General features: G+C 47.4%; 1 protein-coding gene across 4 annotated transcripts in view; it reads left to right on the top strand.

The window, feature by feature from the left end:
* LOC123999450 (cell adhesion molecule 1-like) overlaps window positions 1-19,825 on the top strand; it is a 443,297-nt gene that overhangs the window by 331,232 nt on the left and 92,240 nt on the right. For all 4 annotated transcript variants that reach the window (XM_046305265.1, XM_046305267.1, XM_046305266.1 and 1 more), the window contains one exon: window positions 19,256-19,402. In XM_046305265.1, the coding sequence (XP_046161221.1) occupies window positions 19,256-19,402 (147 nt within the window). The remainder of the gene's footprint in view (window positions 1-19,255; window positions 19,403-19,825) is intronic.

Raw genomic sequence — 19,825 nt, 5'->3', positions numbered from 1 at the left:
GTTGCTGGCTGTAAACTTACAGTAAATCCCTAAAGGACTTGATGGGGACAGATGTTGATGGCGAGAGCTGTTGAGCAGAGAGCTGTTGATGAGGAGAGCTGTAGAGGGGAGAGCTGTTGATGGGGAGAGCTGTTGATGGGGAGAGCTGTTGAGGGCAGAGCTGTTGAGGGGAGAACTGTTGAGGGGAGAGCTGTTGATGAGGAGAGCTGTTGAGGGGAGAGCTGTTGATGGGGAGAGCTGTTGATGGGGAGAGCTGTTGATGAGGAGAGCTGTTGATGGGGAGAGCTGTTGATATGGAGAGCTGTTGATGGGGAGAGCTGTTGATGAGGAGAGCTGTTGAGGGGAGAGCTGTTGATGGGGAGAGCTGTTCATGAGGAGAGCTGTTGAGGGGAGAGCCGTTGATGAGGAGAGCTGTTGAGGGGAGAGCTGTTGAGGGGAGAGCTGTTGATGGGGAGAGCTGTTGATGAGGAGAGCTGTTGAGGGGAGAGCTGTTGATGAGGAGAGCTGTTGAGGGGAGAGCTGTTGATGGGGAGAGCTGTTGATGGGGAGAGCTGTTGAGGGGAGAGCTGTTGATGAGGAGAGCTGTTGAGGGGAGAGCTGTTGATGGGGAGAGCTGTTGATGAGGGGAGCTGTTGAAGGGAGAGCTGTTGATATGGAGAGCTGTTGATGGGGAGAGCTGTTGATGAGGAGAGCTGTTGAGGGGAGAGCTGTTGATGAGGAGAGCTGTTGAGGGGAGAGCTCTTGATGGGGAGAGCTGTTGATGAGGAGAGCTGTTGAGGGGAGAGCTGTTTATGGGGAGAGCTGTTGATGAGGAGAGCTGTTGAGGGGAGAGCTGTTGGTGGGGAGAGCTGTTGATGGGGAGAGCTGTTGAGGGGAGAGCTGTTGATGAGGAGAGCTCTTGATGGGGAGAGCTGTTGATGAGGAGAGCTGTTGAGGGGAGAGCTGTTGAGGGGAGAGCTGTTGATGAGGAAAGCTGTTGAGGGGAGAGCTGTTTATGGGGAGAGCTGTTGATGAGGAGAGCTGTTGAGGGGAGAGCTGTTGATGGGGAGAGCTGTTGATGGGGAGAGCTGTTGATGGGGAGAGCTGTTGATGGGGAGAGCTGTTGATGAAGAGAGCTGTTGAGGGGAGAGCTGTTGAGGGGAGAGCTGTTGACGTTTTAGTGATTTAGCATATACTTTTATCCAGAGTGACTGACAGTAGTGAGTGCATACATTGTGTTCTACCCACTGAGCCAACAGGAAGGACAGCACTCGTGCTGGAATTTAGACCTAGCATAGCGTAGGATCAGGATCAATTCCAGTCCCTTTGAAGTCGGGAATTGAAATAAAATTATTCAGCTGACATTATATGGGCATTTTCCCAATTTGTGATTTGAATTCTATTTCCTTTCCTGAACAGACGATAAACAGAGGCTGTCCTAATGATGTTTCGCAGGAGCAGAGGAGTAGATACATTCTCCAGACACTTGATTAGAAGAAATACTTAGTAATGCAACACTGCGCCCGGTAAATCCACCACCTCTATTATACATTAATGTTTCAGCCTGAGACCTTTGTGTTTCAGTCTAGATCAATTGTCTAGACTCATCCCGTTTTAGTATAACTGACTGGAATTTCATTTAGGTGAGATAAGGTCAATAAAGTCCTATGAAAATTACCCAATATAACAGAACAGACCAACAAAATATTTAATGCACTATAATCATGTTTACTAAACGTCTCATTCAACCTATCAGTTGAATCAGATGTCCAAGTCCTGGAATACATAAAATACATTAAATTAGCTGCGCTGAGATTTTACAACAACAGGACCTCCTAAATATGTCTTGTTGAACAGTGTCTGCCTCCTGGCTCTGACCTTAAGGACAAGCCTGTGCCCCCCCTCTCCCAACGCAATGATGACATTAGTGTGTATGAGTGTGTGCATGCAAGTGTGTTTATGTGTGTGTGAGAGAGGGGGTTATTTCGGGGCAATCAATAGAGGGAGATGTGAGGGGAGCAGAGGACAGGGGCTTCCGCATGGCAGTTAATCTGCAGGCCACAGTACAGGGATTCATATCTGTGTTCAGATGGGTCCTTGAGATCACATACACGCTCTTCTCTCTCACAAATCACAGACTCTTTCTCTCTCTCTCGCTCTCGCTCTGCACGTGCACACACACACACACAAAAGCCTGCAAATACTGCACAATTTAAACACTTGCCCTCACATTCCACCTTTCTCTGATGTGTAAATATTGGACTATAAATTGTGCCTTCCTGTATTATACTGATGCAAAAAAAGATATTCTATTCCACTGAGCTATTTACTTTGTTCGCATTCTCATCTTTATTATGTGTTATTGTTGTGGCATTGTAGAGAAAGGAACCAGAGAGTAAGCAATTTCCTTAGACGGCGTACGCCATGCGTATCCTGTACATACCACTAATACAACTAGAAACACACACACACTACGACACAGAGCTATGCCTGCAACATTGTCGTTGAGTGGTTCTAGTCAATGTTTACTTGTGTGCCCTTTGCATTCCTTTACTCTAGATCTGCTCCAAAGCCTGTTGAAAACACCAATGCAACCACTATATTTTCCTCTGAATTGATTGGTTTGCAGGTGTTGTAGAGCAGACTGTTTGATGATGATGATCTTCATGAAGCAATTCAAATACAAGTGGATTGTAAGTAAGCTTTGCGAGGGCATGGAGACACCAGTAAAGGACAGACATACCAGACTAGATAGTAGAGAGCAGCAGGTTTGTAAATGCTTTGTTTTGTGTTCGTGTACAAGATGGCTGTGGAGAGACAGCCAGGTGCTAGAGCCACGTAGCACATACACAGGCACTCCCTCTCACACACACTAACACACACACACCACTAACCAAGAGGAGAAACAGTGACTGTGGAGGGGAGGGGGGGAAGAGGGATGCTGATAGCCTGTGTTCTGCTGCAGTGCCCTCTACCTCACCACCTCTCTCTTTCTCTCTCTGTATCTCCCTCTTGTTCTCTCTCACCACCTCTCTCTCTCCTCCTTCATCCCTTCTGCAGGGTCTCAGCTTGCTTTTGTTTATCTGGCTGGGGGTGGAGGAGAGGAGACCCCTCCATCCGTCCTTCTCTCTCCCTGCCTCCATCCCTCCCTCTCTCTCCTTCCTGAAAGAGATTTCCAAATGAGAGAGCATAATGGCAGGCCGTCTGGTAGCGTGCTCAGGCCACCACTGCCTATCTGACACCCTCCTGTCCTACACATCCTCCCATCCCTCCCCCACACACACCCACAGACACACACACATCCTCCCACCCCCCACACACACCTACAGACACACACACATCCTCCCACCCCCCCACACACACCCACAGACACACACACATCTTCACATCCCTCCCGAATACACACCCACAGACACACACACACACACACACACACATCCTCCCATCCCTCCCTCATACACACCCACAGACACACAGACCCTTCCCTCCCTCACTCCCTCATACACACCCACAGACATACACACCCTCCCCTCCCGCCCCCATACACACCCACAGACACACACACACCCTCCCCCATACACACCCAGACACTCACTCCCCTCCCTCCCACATAAATACCCACCAACACACCCTCCCCTTCCACACACCCACAGACACACACACACATCCTCCCATCCCTCCCCCACACACACCCACAGACACACACACATCCTCCCATCCCTCCCCAACCCACAGACACACACACACATCCTCCCCCCATACACAACAACAGACACACCCACATCCTCCCATCCCTCCCCCCACACACACCCACAGGCACACACACACATCCTCCCATCCCTCCACACACACACATCCCCCCCCCCCACACACACACATCCCACCCCCCACACACACACACCCACACACATCCCCCACACACACACACACACACACATCCTCCCATCCCTCCCCTGATTCAGATGCTGTTCTGCACCACTTCTCTCCATCCATCCATCCATGGACAGCTCCCACGTGAACTCTATTTTCTTGGTCATTAGCACCACACAGGCCAGGCTTCCCCCTCCTTGTTTACCTCTCTTCTCCCTCTTTTTATTTGAATGCACTGCACATGTCTCCCCACTCTCTCCTCTCTGAGTGGAGAGGAGGATGGTGATGAGTGAATGAGAGAGAGAGGGAAGACCATTACAGAATAGCCTTTGAGGGATTTTCCCGGGTGTTTTCTCCTCCAAAGCATGGAGGCGTAGGAGGTCAGTTTATAAACACTGTCTCATAATCTGCATGTAAAAACGGCATGCCGTCGTTGCTAATTAGCCACTACAAAAGCTTCTTCAAACTCTTCTTCGGGGCGAGTAATCACAACGTAAGCGCTAGGCCCTTTTGGAATATGCTTCATGATTCTGGGTGACATCAGTTCACTGTTAACATGATAAGTAGTACAGAGTTGTTTGCCAGTGTGTTTCATAAGTGTTTGTTCTTGAGACAATTCTTTTTATTCAAACAATTACCACTTAGTGAAAGGACTTAGTAAAAGTCAACGATGATGTGGAATCATTCTTAGTCATTCCCTTTGAATGAGCGAGCTATCTCAAATACTAAAACATCCTCGGTATTTAAGAAACCATTAACGTTTCTGAGGAAAATTAAGCCACTTGACGTCGTTGAATGATTCAGCATCATCACTAACAAACCTTTGTATTTTACTACAGTGCAATAAAATATCTCTATAACGTCCTCTTTCCTCCATTTAATGAGATATGTTTCATCTTAAAAGCAGGACATTTTTAAATGGTGTAAATCAGGCTTAATACATTTGCTTTTATTGAGTAGACGCAGGGTTATTTTAGCCTGGTCTCAGATATATGTGTGCTGCACAGCCGACTACGATTTAGCGTGACATGGAACATAGGAGTTTGCAAGACGGCACAAACAGATTGGGACCAGGCTAGGGTTCGTTGCTTCAAAGCAGTATGTGTGAATATGAGACTGTGACTGGTTGGTTAGGGACTTTGGCAGGGCTGCATCACTGTGCATTTCTGTTGAACAGGGTCTCCCACTCACAGATGGAGGGGTCAATGGCCACTGCCACTCATCTGGTCCACAGCAGAATTGGATTGTGAAAAATCGCAGGGAGAGGAAAAAAAAGAGCCTCTTGTTTTTGCGGGAACACCAACAAAACTTATACACACACACACACACACACACACACACACACACACACACACACACACACACACACACACACACACACACACACACACACACACACACACACACACACACACACACACACACACACACACACACACACACACACACACACACACACACAGTGGGAGAGACAGACACATACACATAATGCCATCGGATGAGACTCAAATCATCTTGGGTGCTTAGATACACATTGACTGTCAAACACACTCTCAGTGAGAAATGACTAGATGACCTCTCAAATTCACCATGTCAAAATACAGCATTGCTTGTTTGTTCTAAAATGTCCCCTTAGCTGTGGTATGACACAAGCTACAGGCCTAGTTAAATGCTTGGAAAATAGACCCTTCAACACTAATCTGACAGAACTGGTTAGCTGTAACCATTACAGTGGCAACCTTGCTTTTCACCCAATCAATTCTGTTAGTTCAGTGTTCATCTCAAGGTAGGACGCTAGCCTTGTGCATATTAATAGGGTAAAAAGCTCTACAAGCACCACATTAACATTCCAATAACGTTCCAGCAACATTACTTACTTATTGGCAGTTAGCATTAGCAGAGTACAGTTCAACAAAGGGCGTGGCACAGTAAGAGCTCCTCACTGCGTCTGTTCAATAGGCTGCTGTGTGCTAGCCAGCTGAAGAGCCACTTTTGTACGCAACTCCCATGGTCAATGCTAATTTGACACCGGTGCTATTTTCTCTGATCGAACTGGCAGTGTGTGTACTGGGGGGGGGGGCTAGTACCAGTCCTGGTTGCCGGACACTCTACGTTCCCCTCTACATAGAGAACAGGACCAATGACGAGGGCCCAATGACCTTTCCAATCCAGCCAGCTGTCTCTGACTTGCACCGCATGTGGGCTTCTCCCAACCGGTGGTGCTCTCTCTCATGTGAGCGAGCGTGGAAATGTACCACACACTAGCAAAGACACACTCGGGTCTCTTCTTTCTCTCACATACACACTCAAATGTGTGCACAAATACACTCACACAAGTACAGTCGAGCACACACACACACACACACACACACACACACACACACACACACACACACACACACACACACACACACACACACACACACACACACACACACACACACACACACACACACACACACACACACACACACACACACACACACACACACACACACAGTGTAGGCTAGTGCTGCTGAATGTACAGAGCATCCTCATCTGACAAGTTTAATCTAGGCCAGAATGATCAATGCTCTGTGCTAGCGCTTTTGAACGTCACTAATTACATACAACGATAATGTCACAGATCTGTTTGAACAAGTTATGCAAATGGCACCGATATGAATCCTTTCTTGCATGACGGCAAGCCTTGTTGATTGTTGACACATGCACAGAAAGCAAATGCACAGCAAAGCTTAGAGAGCCTTTAAAGGGAGAAACTAATGTTACATTGTACATGCTAGTTTGGTTCTGTGTTTACAAGATTCCATTTGCAAATAATTAATTTGATTCCTGTCAGTAAGGAATTCATTTATTTTATTGCTCAGTCAATTCATTGAAGCATAGATACAAAAGCCATCCTCTAATATGCACGTGTCCCTTTGTCCATTCTGGTGTTGTTAGACCATATCTTTGCTTTTGTTTATCCTCTGCTTTCTGGTCAGGTGCATGCTGGGTGAGTTGAGAGACTTTTCCCCCAACTCTTGGTGAGTAGAGATAGATTTTTGCTGAAGACTCATCCAATACGCACACACGTCTCTCTCATTGAATTTGCCAAGGTGGCTCCTCCTCCTCCTTGCTCAAACACATGCACATCTATACGTGTATGTATGTTGAGCTGTAGCTCGGTCCCATCTGTAGGCGAGGCTACCGTGATTTATCCATCTCTCTCTGCTGCATTCCTTTGTTGTTATTCCAAACATGTATGGCGGTAGATGCACACAAGGATAGTTAGAGGATTTGCCAAGGTACAGATCTAGACGAGTTGTATTGAGAATGATCGATCTGATACTCTGGTCACTGAAGCCATGTGATATGGTCCCGCTCTGACGTGCTCTGACATGGTCTGACATGCTCTGACGTGGTCTGACGTGCTCTGACGTGGTCTGACGTGCTCTGACGTGGTCTGACGTGCTCTGACGTGCTCTGACGTGCTCTGACGTGGTCTGACGTGCTCTGACGTGCTCTGACGCGCTCTGACGTGCTCTGACGTGCTCTGACGTGCTCTGACGCGCTCTGACGTGGTCTGACGTGGTCTGACGTGCTCTGACGTGCTCTGACGTGGTCTGACGTGCTCTGACGCGGTGTGACGTGCTCTGACGTGGTCTGGCGTGCTCTGACGTGATCTGACGTGCTCTGACGTTGTCTGGCGTGCTCTGACGTTGTCTGGCGTGCTCTGACGTGGTCTGACGTGCTCTGACATGGTCTGACGTGCTCTGACGTGCTCTGACATGGTCTGACGTGCTCTGACATGGTCTGACGTGCTCTGACGTTCTATGACCTGCTCTGACATGGTCTGACGTGCTCTGACGTGCTCTGACGTGCACTGACGTGGTCTGACGTGCTCTGACGTGCTCTGACGTGGTCTGGCGTGCTCTGACATGGTCTGACGTGCTCTGACGTGCACTGACGTGCTCTGACGTGGTCTGACGTGCTCTGACGTGGTCTGGCGTGGTCTGACGTGCTCTGACGTGGTCTGACGCGCTCTGACGTGGTCTGACGCGCTCTGACGTGGTCTGACGTGGGCAAGTTTTTGGATGCGGTTTCTGACGTGCTCTGACGTGGTCTGACGTGCTCTGACGTGGTCTGACGCGCTCTGACGTGCTCTGACGTGCTCTGACATGGTCTGACGTGATCTGACGTGCTCTGAAGTGGTCTGACGCGCTCTGACGTGCTCTGACGTGGTCTGACGTGCTCTGACATGGTCTGACGTGGTCTGACGTGCTCTGACATGGTCTGACGCGCTCTGACGTGCTCTGACGTGCTCTGACGTGGTCTGACGTGCTCTGACGTGCTCTGACGTGGTCTGACGTGCTCTGACGTGGTGTGACGTGGTCTGGCGTGCTCTGACGTGATCTGACGTGCTCTGCGTTGTCTGGCGTGCTCTGACGTTGTCTGGCGTGCTCTGACGTGGTCTGACGTGCTCTGACATGGTCTGACGTGCTCTGACGTGCTCTGACATGGTCTGACGTGCTCTGACATGGTCTGACGTGCTCTGATGTTCTATGATCTGCTCTGACATGGTCTGACGTGCTCTGACGTGGTCTGACGTGCTCTGACGTGCACTGACGTGCTCTGACGTGCTCTGACGTGCTCTGACGTGGTCTGACATGGTCTGGCGTGCTCTGACATGGTCTGACGTGCTCTGACGTGCACTGACGTGCTCTGACGTGCTCTGACGTGGTCTGACGTGCTCTGACGTGGTCTGGCGTGGTCTGACGTGCTCTGACGTGGTCTGACGCGCTCTGACGTGGTCTGACGCGGGCAAGTTTTGGATGCGGTTTCTGACGTGCTCTGACGTGGTCTGACGTGCTCTGACGTGGTCTGACGCGCTTTGACGTGCTCTGACATGGTCTGACGTGGTCTGACATGCTCTGACGTGGTCTGAGGTGCTCTGACGTGCTCTGACGTGCTCTGACGTGGTCTGACGTGGTCTGACGTGCTCTGACGTGGTGTGACGTGCTCTGACGTGGTCTGGCATGCTCTGACTTGATCTTTTTGACGTTGTCTGGCGTTTCTGACGTGGTCTGACGTGCTCTGACGTGGTCTGACGTGCTCTGACGTGCTCGACATGGTCTGACGTGCTCTGACATGGTCTGACGTGCTCTGACGTTCTATGACCTGTCTGACATGGTCTGACGTGCATGCTCTGACGTGGTCTGACGTGCTCTGACGTGGTCTGATGTGGTCTGGCGTGCTCTGACATGGTCTGACGTGGTCTGACGTGGTCTGACGTGCTCTGACGTGGTCTGACGTGCTCTGACGTGGTCTGGCATGCTCTGACTTGATCTGACGTGCTCTGACGTTGTCTGGCGTGCTCTGACGTGGTCTGACGTGCTCTGACGTGGTCTGACGTGCTCTGACGTGCTCTGACATGGTCTGACGTGCTCTGACATGGTCTGACGTGCTCTGACGTTCTATGACCTGCTCTGACATGGTCTGACGTGCTCTGACGTGCTCTGACGTGCACTGACGTGCTCTGACTGGTCTGATGTGGCGTGCTCTGACATGGTGGTCTGACGTGCACTGGCGTGGTCTGTGGTCTGGCGTGCTCTGACATGGTCTGACGTGCTCTGACGTGCACTGACGTGCTCTGACGTGGTCTGACGTGGTCTGACGCGCTCTGACCTGCTCTGACTTGATCTGACGTGCTCTGACGTTGTCTGGCGTGCTCTGACGTGCTCTGACGTGGTCTGACGTGCTCTGACATGGTCTGACGTGCTCTGACATGGTCTGACGTGCTCTGACGTTCTATGACCTGCTCTGACATGGTCTGACGTGCTCTGACGTGGTCTGACGTGCTCTGACGTGCACTGACGTGCTCTGACGTGGTCTGACGTGCTCTGACGTGGTCTGATGTGGTCTGGCGTGCTCTGACATTGTCTGACGTGCTCTGACGTGGTCTGACGTGGTCTGACGCGCTCTGACCTGCTCTGACGTGCTCTGACGTGCTCTGACGTGGTCTGACGTGCTCTGACGTGGTCTGCGTGGTCTGGCGTGGTCTGACGTGCTCTGACGTGGTCTGACGCGCTCTGACGTGGTCTGACGTGGTCTGACGCGCTCTGACCTGCTCTGACGTGCTCTGACATGGTCTGACGTGGTCTGACGTGCTCTGACATGGTCTGACGTGGTCTGACGTGCTCTGAAGTGGTCTGACGTGCTCTGAAGTGGTCTGACGCGCTCTGACGTGGTCTGACGCGCTCTGACGTGCTCTGACATGGTCTGACGTGGTCTGACGTGCTCTGACGTGGTCTGACACGCTCTGACGTGCTCTGACGTGCTCTGACGTGCTCTGGCGTGCTCTGACGTGGTCTGACGTGCTCTGATGTGGTCTGACGCGCTCTGACGTGGTCTGACGCGCTCTGACGTGGTCTGACGTGGGCAAGTTTTTGGATGCGGTTTCTGACGTGCTCTGACGTGGTCCGACGTGCTCTGACGTGGTCTGACGTGGTCTGACGTGCTCTGACGTGGTCTGACGCGGTCTGACGTGCTCTGACGTGGTCTGACGCGCTCTGACGTGCTCTGACGTGCTCTGACGTGGTCTGACGTGCTCTGACATGCTCTGACGTGGTCTGACGTGCTCTGACGTGGTGTGACGTGCTCTGACGTGGTCTGGCGTGCTCTGACGTGATCTGACGTGCTCTGACGTTGTCTGGCGTGCTCTGACGTTGTCTGGCGTGCTCTGATGTGGTCTGACGTGCTCTGACATGGTCTGACGTGCTCTGACGTTCTATGACCTGCTCTGTCATGGTCTGACGTGCTCTGACGTGGTCTGACATGCTCTGACGTGCACTGACGTGGTCTGACGTGCTCTGACGTGCTCTGACATGGTCTGACGTGCTCTGACGTGGTCTGACGCGCTCTGACGTGGTCTGACGCGCTCTGACGTGGTCTGACGTGGGCAAGTTTTTGGATGCGGTTTCTGACGTGGTCTGACGTGCTCTGACGTGGTCTGACGTGCTCTGACACGCTCTGACGTGCTCTGACGTGGTCTGACGTGGTCTGACGCGCTCTGACGTGCTCTGACGTGCTCTGACGTGGGCAAGTTTTTGGAAGCGGTTTCTGACGTGACACATTCAGTATTATCAGAACTATTTGTGTTGCACATGCAGTGCCATCTCTTCTTTTGGTAAACACCTGCTAAAACATATTCTCATCATTTTACCTACTCATTTCATTTGGTTTAATTACTCAATTATGATAATGCCCTTTTTGTGAAAGAACTGTTTTTTTTTTTTTTTTTTTTTTTAAATGCCTGGAATTTTAGCCTGTTCAGGTGGGAGTTTGTAACCCAGATCATGACATCACAAGCTGATCTTATTATTCTGACTAATAACCAGTCATCTTTTATTTGCATATGTATCCTCCAAATTTGAAGGGGGTTTGCAGGGTAGGCTCATAGAGATCCTATTACATTACTTATTCTATGGGTAGGCTTTAGAGCAGGGTTACTCAACTCTTACCCTACGAGGTCCATAGCCTGCTGGTTTTCTGTTCTAACTACAGTGCCTTGCGAAAGTATTTTTTTGTGAAGAATCAACAACAAGTGGGACACAATCATGAAGTGGAACGACATTTTTAGGATATTTCAAACGTTTTTAACAAATCAAAAACTGAAAAATTGGGCGTGCAAAATTATTCAGCCCCTTTAAGTTAATACTTTGTAGCACCACCTTTTGCTGTGATTACAGCTGTAAGTTGCTTGGGGTATGTCTCTATCAGTTTTGCACATCGAGAGACTGAAATTCTTTCCCATTCCTCCTTGCAAAACAGCTCGAGCTCAGTGAGGTTGGATAGAGAGCATTTGTGAACAGCAGTTTTCAGTTCTTTCCACAGATTCTCGATTGGATTCAGGTCTGGACTTGGCCATTCTAACACCTGGATATGTTTATTTTTGAACCATTCCATTGTAGATTTTGCTTTATGTTTTGGATCATTGTCTTGTTGGAAGACAAATCTCCGTCCCAGTCCCAGGTCTTTTGCAGACTCCATCAGGTTTTCTTTCAGAATGGTCCTGTATTTGGCTCCATCCATCTTCCCATCAATTTTAACCATCTTCCCTGTCCCTGCTGAAGAAAAGCAAGCCCAAACCATGATGCTGCCACCACAATGTTTGACAGTGGGGATGGTGTGTTCAGGGTGATGAGCTGTGTTGCTTTTACGCCAAACATAACGTTTTGCATTGTTGCCAAAAAGTTCAATTTTGGTTTCATCTGACCAGAGCACCTTCTTCCACATGTTTGGAGTGTCTTCCACGTGGCTTGTGGCAAACTTTAAACGACACTTTTTATGGATAAATGGCTTTCTTCTTGCCACTCTTCCATAAAGGCCAGATTTGTGCAATATACGACTGATTGTTGTCCTATGGACAGAGTCTCCCACCTCAGCTGTAGATCTCTGCAGTTCATCCAGAGTGATCATGGGCCTCTTGGCTGCATCTCTGATCAGTCTTCTCCTTGTATGAGCTGAAAGTTTAGAGGGACGGCCAGGTCTTGGTAGATTTGCAGTGGTCTGATACTCCTTCCATTTCAATATTATCGCTTGCACAGTGCTCATTGGGATGTTTAAAGCTTGGGAAATCTTTTTGTATCCAAATCCGGCTTTAAACTTCTTCACAACAGTATCTCGGACCTGACTGGTGTGTTCCTTGTTCTTCATGATGCTCTCTGCGCTTTTAACGGACCTCTGAGACTATCACAGTGCAGGTGCATTTATACGGAGACTTGATTACACACAGGTGGATTGTATTTATCATCATTAGTCATTTAGGTCAACATTGGATCATTCAGAGATCCTCACTGAACTTCTGAAGAGAGTTTGCTGCACTGAAAGTAAAGGGGCTGAATCATTTTGCACGCACAATTTTTCAGTTTTTGATTTGTTAAAAAATTTTGAAATATCCAATAAATGTCGTTCCACTTCATGATTGTGTCCCACTTGTTGTTGATTCTTCACAAAACAATACCGTTTTATATCTTTATGTTTGAAGCCTGAAATGTGGCAAAAGGTCGCAAAGTTCAAGGTGGCCGAATACTTTCGCACGGCACTGTAATTTGTAATTGCACACACCTTGTGTCACAGGTCTAAAACGATCCCTGATTAGAGGGGAACCATAAAGAAATGCAGTGAAACTGGCTTTGAGGTCCAGAATTGAGTTTGAGGGCTCTAGAATGTAGACTGTGTATATAAAAATGTATATCAACACGGCCACACAGTCAGACTGAGCCTTTTAATGGCAAAAGGAGGCTCAGGAAAATAAATTAGTAAACATACATTACATGACCAAAAGTATGTGAACACCTGCTACTTGAACATCTCATTCCAAAATCTTGGGCATTAAAATGGAGTTGGTCCCCCTTTGTTGCTATAACAGGAAGGCTTTTCTCTAGATGTGGGAACATTGCTGCGGGGACTTGCTTTCATTCAGCCACAAGACCGGGGGTCGGGCACTGATGATGAGCCATTAGGCCTGGCTCGCAGTCGGCATTCCAATTCATCACAAAGGTGTTTGATGGGTTTGAGGTCAGGGCTCTGTGCAGGCCAGTCAAGTTCTTCCAGACCAATCTCAACAAACCATTTCTGTATGGACTTCGCTTCGTGCACAGGGGCATTGTCATGCTGAAACAGGAAAGGGTTGGTAGCACAGAATTGTCTAGAATATCATTGTATGCTGTAGCGTTAATATTTCACTTCACTGGAACTAAGGGGCCTAGCCCAAACCATGAAAAACAGCCCCAGACTATTTATTCCTCCTCCACCAAACTTTACAGTCGACACTATGCATTGTGGCAGGTAGCGTTCTCCTGGTATCTGCCAAACCCAGATTCGTCTGTCGGACTGCCAGGTGGTGAAGCGTGATTCATCACTCCGGAGAACGTGTTTCCACTGATCCCAAGTCCAATGGCTGCATCTTTACACCACTCCAGCCAACGCTTGCATATGCGTATGGTGATCTTAGGCTTGTGTGCGGCTGCTCGGCCAATGAAACCCATTTCATGGAGCGCCCGACGAACAGTTATTGTGCTGACGTTGCTTCCAGAGGCAGTTTGGAACTCATTAGTGAGTGTTGCAATCGAGGAAATAAAATGTTTACACGTTACACACGTCAGCACTCGGTGGCACAATAGCAGCACTTACAGGTGCAGCCTAGCGGGGCAGAAATGTTACTTGTTGGAGAGGTGGCAGCCTTCTTCTGACGGTGCCACGTTGAAAGTCACTGTGCTCTTCAGTAAGGCCATTCTACTGCTACTGTTTATCACATGGCTGTGTGCTCTACTTTATGCACCTGTCAGCAACGGTCCTCCCGAGTGGCGCAGCGGTCTAAAGAACTGCATCTCGGTGCAAGAGTCATCACTGCAGTCCCTGTTTCATTTCCAGGCTATATCACATCCGGCTGTAATTGGGGTCCCATAGGGCTGTGCACAATTGGCCCAGCATCGTCCGGATTTGGCCGGGGTAGGCCGTCATTGTAAATAAGAATTTGTTCTTAACTGACTTGCCTAGTTAAATAAAAAATAAAGGATGTGGCTGAAATAGCTGAATCCACGAATTTGAAGTGGTTTCCACATACTTGTGTATATTTGGAGTTATTTTCATGAAATAAACGCAGTGATTTATTAGACTTACGCATATGATTTAAAAGTTCATTTGCAATCCAGATTAGTTGGTAGTGACTCGATAACGTTTACATTTTCTGGGTGACGTCTGTGTACGTTTGATGTTGTCATTAATGAGCATGTTCCCTTGTAATTATTCCCCTCACGACTCGTGTTCAAGTGTTTGTTCACCAGAGGAAGAACAAATAACCGAATGAACACCTCCCACTAGCCCACTGTAGTAGGAGACTAAATTTAGCAGCATTGCCACGGCGACATCCGCTGCACTAGTTACCTTCCATGCTTAACCTTCTGCAGGATAACCTTTATCCTGAAGAAACAGTGTTAGTGTAGGATATTAGCATATCATATTACCCTAGCATGTTACCATAGCATATTAGCATATATCCAATAATGGCGGTCCTTATTGAAAAGTAGGCTGAATTCGCTTCTTACAAGTGGGGAGTGGGCCTTTTTCTGGCGAGGTTCATTTTCAGGGCTGTTTGGGGTGTTGTTTGACAGGCAGATTTAAATCCTGTTTGTCTATCCTGGCGATTGCTTTCTTCCCCTGACAACAAGACATGCAAATTAGCATTTGATGTGTTGCAGGTCCATTCAGGTTCCCCTTATTAGCTCCCAGGGGAGGGAACAATAAATATTGAATGGGGTTTTTTATTTTTTTTATTTTATATATTTGAGATATGCATCTAGGAGGCAAGAGATGAATCTTGGAGATGATGAAAATCAAAGACACTCTCTCTCTCGCTCTCTTGACTTTAATGAAGTAGCTCAAATCCATTTAAAGTGTGTACATGTGCGTGTTTTTGGTTTTGAAGTAGATTTACGGGGAAATTTTCAGGTGCATGTCCACGGTTGATTTGTGATACGGTCTGGGATCACACGCACGCACGCGCACACACACACACACTCACACACGCACGCACACAAACACGAGGTCAGCCAACAGGAGCAACCTTTACCAGTTTGCTCATAAAACACATACACACACACCAGGGAGTCCTGAAACTACCAATTTTCAATACAGGAATAATTCATATTTATCCCCAGACATCCAGGAAATACTGCAAAAATTTGAGGTGCCCATTTAAAACCAAGATATGGTCACTCAGGGTTCTCCCAAAAGAAGATTGGAGGTGCCCATTTAAAACCAAGATATGGTCACTCAGGGTTCTCCCAAAAGAAGATTGGAGTTGCCCATTTAAAACCAAGATATGGTCACTCAGGGTTCTCCCAAAAGAAGATTGGAGGTGCCCATTTAAAACCAAGATATGGTCACTCAGGGTTCTCCCAAAAGAAGATTGGAGGTGCCCATTTAAAACCAAGATATGGTCACTCAGGGTTCTCCCAAAAGAAGATTGGAGGTGCCCATTTAAAACCAAGATATGGTCACTCAGGGTTCTCCCAAAAGAAGATTGGAAGTGCCCATTTAAAACCAAGATATGGTCACTCAGGGTTCTCCCAAAAGAAGATTGCCACTGCGCCACATTGCCGTCTTGGCTGCACCGGTATGTGAAGATTTGACAGCAAGTGAAACTGATATTTAGGAGTGATAGCGTAACTTTCATCGCCAATTACATTGTTGTGAATTGTGAAACAGGCCGTTAATAAATTCAGAGCGTTATCATGTTCCTCAATTAATTCAGTGCATTTCAGCAGTAGGCCATGTCGATACAGAGCATGCTCAGGACACACAGAGTTCAGGCCATAGCGTTGTCGAATCATAAACACTTTGTAACGGCAGTCAAACAAAAGTAAACCAAAGTTGCTAAGCTTGCTAGATGACTTCCAAATAACTTCCAACTTCCAATATCTCCTATTTGGCAAAATGTAGTTGATGATTATGCAGATAGCAGATCAGCTCATGAATAATGGCGATAAAGAGAGGAAATTGTTTAAATAGCAAGGTGTCTTAACAGGGACCAACTCTGTAAAAAAAATAAAAAATTAAATCCATATCTACCCTCGTACCGTTTGTTGATCACAAATCCAATACCGAAGCTCTCAATGGGCAGCAATATGAAATAATGCAGAAAAGCGGGGGAAATGTTATAGTGGTATTTTGACGTGCATACGGAGACGTGCTTTGATAATGCTACCTATGGATCACAGAATAAAATTAGGAATTTTAATGTGAGTCAGGATTTTGGGTTTCAGTGGGACTGATTTAAGGCTGCTATGTGAGTCAATAGATCAATAATGCAAATTTGTAGCCTAAATCCAGTGTATGCTAAATGTTTCTGATCAGAATCAGTGCCCTAGGGAAACCATTCTGACCCCTTGACTTTTTCCACATTTTGTTATGTTACAGCCTTATTCTGAAATGTATTAAATGGTGTTTTTCCTTATTAATCTACGCACAATACCCCATAATGACAAAGCAAAAACAGGATTTTAGAAATTATTGCTAATTTATTCAAAACAAAAAACTATATCACATTTACTTAACTATTCAGAGCCTTTACTCAGTACTTTGTTAAAGCACCTTTGGCAGCGATTACAGCCTCAAGTCTTCTTGAGTATAATGCTACAGGCCTGGCACACCTGTATTTGGGGAGTTTCTCCCATTCTTCTTTGCAGATCCTCTCAAGCTCTGTCAGGTTGGATGGGGAGAGTTGCTGCATTGCTATTTTCAGGTCTCTCCAGAGATGTTCGATCGGGTTCACGTCCGGGCTCTGGCTGGGCCATTCAAGGACATTCAGAGACTTGTCCCAAAGCCACACCTTCAATGTCTTGGCTGTGTGCTTAGGGTTGTTGTCCTGTTGGAAGGTGAACCCGTCGCCCAGTCTGAGGTCCTGAGAGCTCTGGAGCAAGTTTCATCAAGGATCTCTGTACTTTGCTCCGTTCATTTTCCCTCGATCCTGACTAGTCTCCAAGCCCCTTCCACTGAAAAACATCCCCTCAGCATGATGCTGCCACCACCATGCTTCACCATAGGGATGGTGCCAGGTTTCCTCTAGAAGTGACGCTTGGCATTCAGGCCAAAGAGTTCAATCTTGGTTTCATCAGACCAGAGAATCTCTTTTCTGAAAGTCTTTTGGTGCAGTTTGGCAAATTCCAAGCAGGCTGTGATGTGCTTTTTACTGAGGAGTGGCCACTCTACCATAAAGGCCTGATTGTTGGGATGCTGTAGAGATGGTTGTCCTTCTAGAAGGTTCTCCCATCTCCAAAGAAGAACTCTAGAGCTCTGTCAGACTGTTCACCTCCCTGACCAATGCCCTTCTCCCCCGATTGCACAGTTTAGCCCGGTGACCAGCATTAGGAAGAGTCTTGATTGTTCCAAACTTCTTCCATTTATGAAAGCTGGAAGCCACAGTGTTCTTGGGGACTTTCAATGCTGCAGACATTTGTTGGTGCCCTTCCACAGATCTGTAAGTCAACACAATCCTGTCTCTGTGCTCTGCAGACAATTTGGTTCGACCTCACAACTTTGTTTTTGCTCTGACATGCACTGTCAACTGTGGAACTTTATACAGACAGGTGTGTGCCTTTCCAAATAATTTCCAATCAATTGAATTTACCACAGATGGACTCCAAGTTGTAGAAACATCTCAAGGAGCATCAATTGAAACAGGATGCACCTGAGCTCAATTTCGAGTCTCATTGCAAAGGGTTTGAATTCGGAATTTTTGCAAAAATGTGTTTTTGCTTTGTTATTATGGGGTTTTGTGTGTAGATAGATGAGGGGAAAGTATTGTCAGTATGGGGTATTGTGTGTAGATTGATGAACTTTTTTCTTTTTATGTAATCCATTTTAGAATAAGGTTGTAACGTAACAAAATGTGGAAAAAGTGAAATGGTCTGAATCCTTTCGAAGGCACTGTACATGAGTAAATTAGAATAAAGATGATCATTAGCACTCAACTTATCTAACATTTCCCCAGCCAAATTGTTATCAAATATTCAAATGGAGATTCCCCACGCTTGTCTCAAAGCATCTCGATGATGCTGTCCAAATCAAAATGGTGCCTGAAATGATCATATAGTTCAGGGTTTCCCAAACTCGGTCCTGTCCTGTCCTGCCCCCCCCACACACACACACGGTCGCGGCCAGCTGTGCCAAACCTGCGTCTGTAGTGACGCTTCCAGTGCCTTAGACTGTTGCGCCACTTGGGAGATGATGAGAACTCTAAACTGTATTCGGGTCTTATCTGCAGTACGTCAGTGTCAATTATGCGTGTTCTTTGAATTTATGGCAACTTTGTGTGGAGTAAATACGCGAAGCTCAACCTGTTTGAATAATGTGCTGCACATGTTGTGGAATTGCATTAGTGCGACCTTGGTGTAAAATGTTGTAATTTCCCAGGTCTTGTCATTTAATTTTTTCGGGAAATGTGAAGAGTGGTCCCTGGACAGTCCCGGAATACTGGTTACCCGTGTTAATCCCTAATACACGCTGACTTGAAGAAGCAAGTACATCATTTGTCACCTAACTCTGCTGCCGTTTCTCCCCAGTCTTCTTTGCGGTTGCTTTGGCATTTTAGAGAGCACTTCCGGGCTTATTATGATTTAAGTGGGTATACATAACATGTTGGTGTTGATCTCCAACACGTAAGGGAATCATATCAAAAGGTAGTAATGCTTGAATTCATTTCATACAAACCAAATTGTGCTCACTCAGATATGATATTTTCACACCTTTTTAGCACAGTTCCAGCAACTATGGTGGATGTCTTGGCTCGTTGGTTTGAAAAACTAGACTGCACACAGCCTGCCAGTAATGATGAGTGTTTGTCTCTGTCTGTGCCCTGCAGTCCAGAGTCAGAACCTGGTGACGGACAATGTGGCAGTGGTGGAGGGAGACGTGGCCGTCATCAGCTGCCGGGTGAAGAACAACGACGACTCGGTCATCCAGCTCCTCAACCCCAACAGACAGACAATCTATTTCAGAGACGTCCGACGTGAGTACCACACATACACACAGACAAGCATACATTCACTCACACACACACACACACACACCTTGGAAATAGATAGGCCTGTTACACTGAGTGTACAAAACATTAAGAACACCTGCTCTTTCCATGGCATAGACTGACCAGGTGAAAGCTATGATCCCTTGTTGATGTCCCTTGTTAAATACACTTAAATACACTCCTGTGTGTATCAAGCATGGTCCACACAAAGGACATCCATCCAACTTAACACAACTGTGGGAAGCATTGGAGTCAACATGGGCCAGCATCTCTCTGTGGAATGCTGGCCCGTCTGGGCATGGACACCTTGTAGAGTCCATGCTCAGATGAATTGAGTCTGTTCTGATGGCAAAAGCATGCAGTGCAAATCAACATTAGGAAGGCGTTCCTAATGTTTGGTATACTCAG

Source organism: Oncorhynchus gorbuscha, linkage group LG16 (genome assembly GCF_021184085.1).
Source record: "Oncorhynchus gorbuscha isolate QuinsamMale2020 ecotype Even-year linkage group LG16, OgorEven_v1.0, whole genome shotgun sequence".
NCBI lineage: Eukaryota > Metazoa > Chordata > Actinopteri > Salmoniformes > Salmonidae > Oncorhynchus > Oncorhynchus gorbuscha.
Note: the sequence above shows the minus strand (reverse complement) of the source record. Positions and strands in the feature narration are given on the sequence as shown.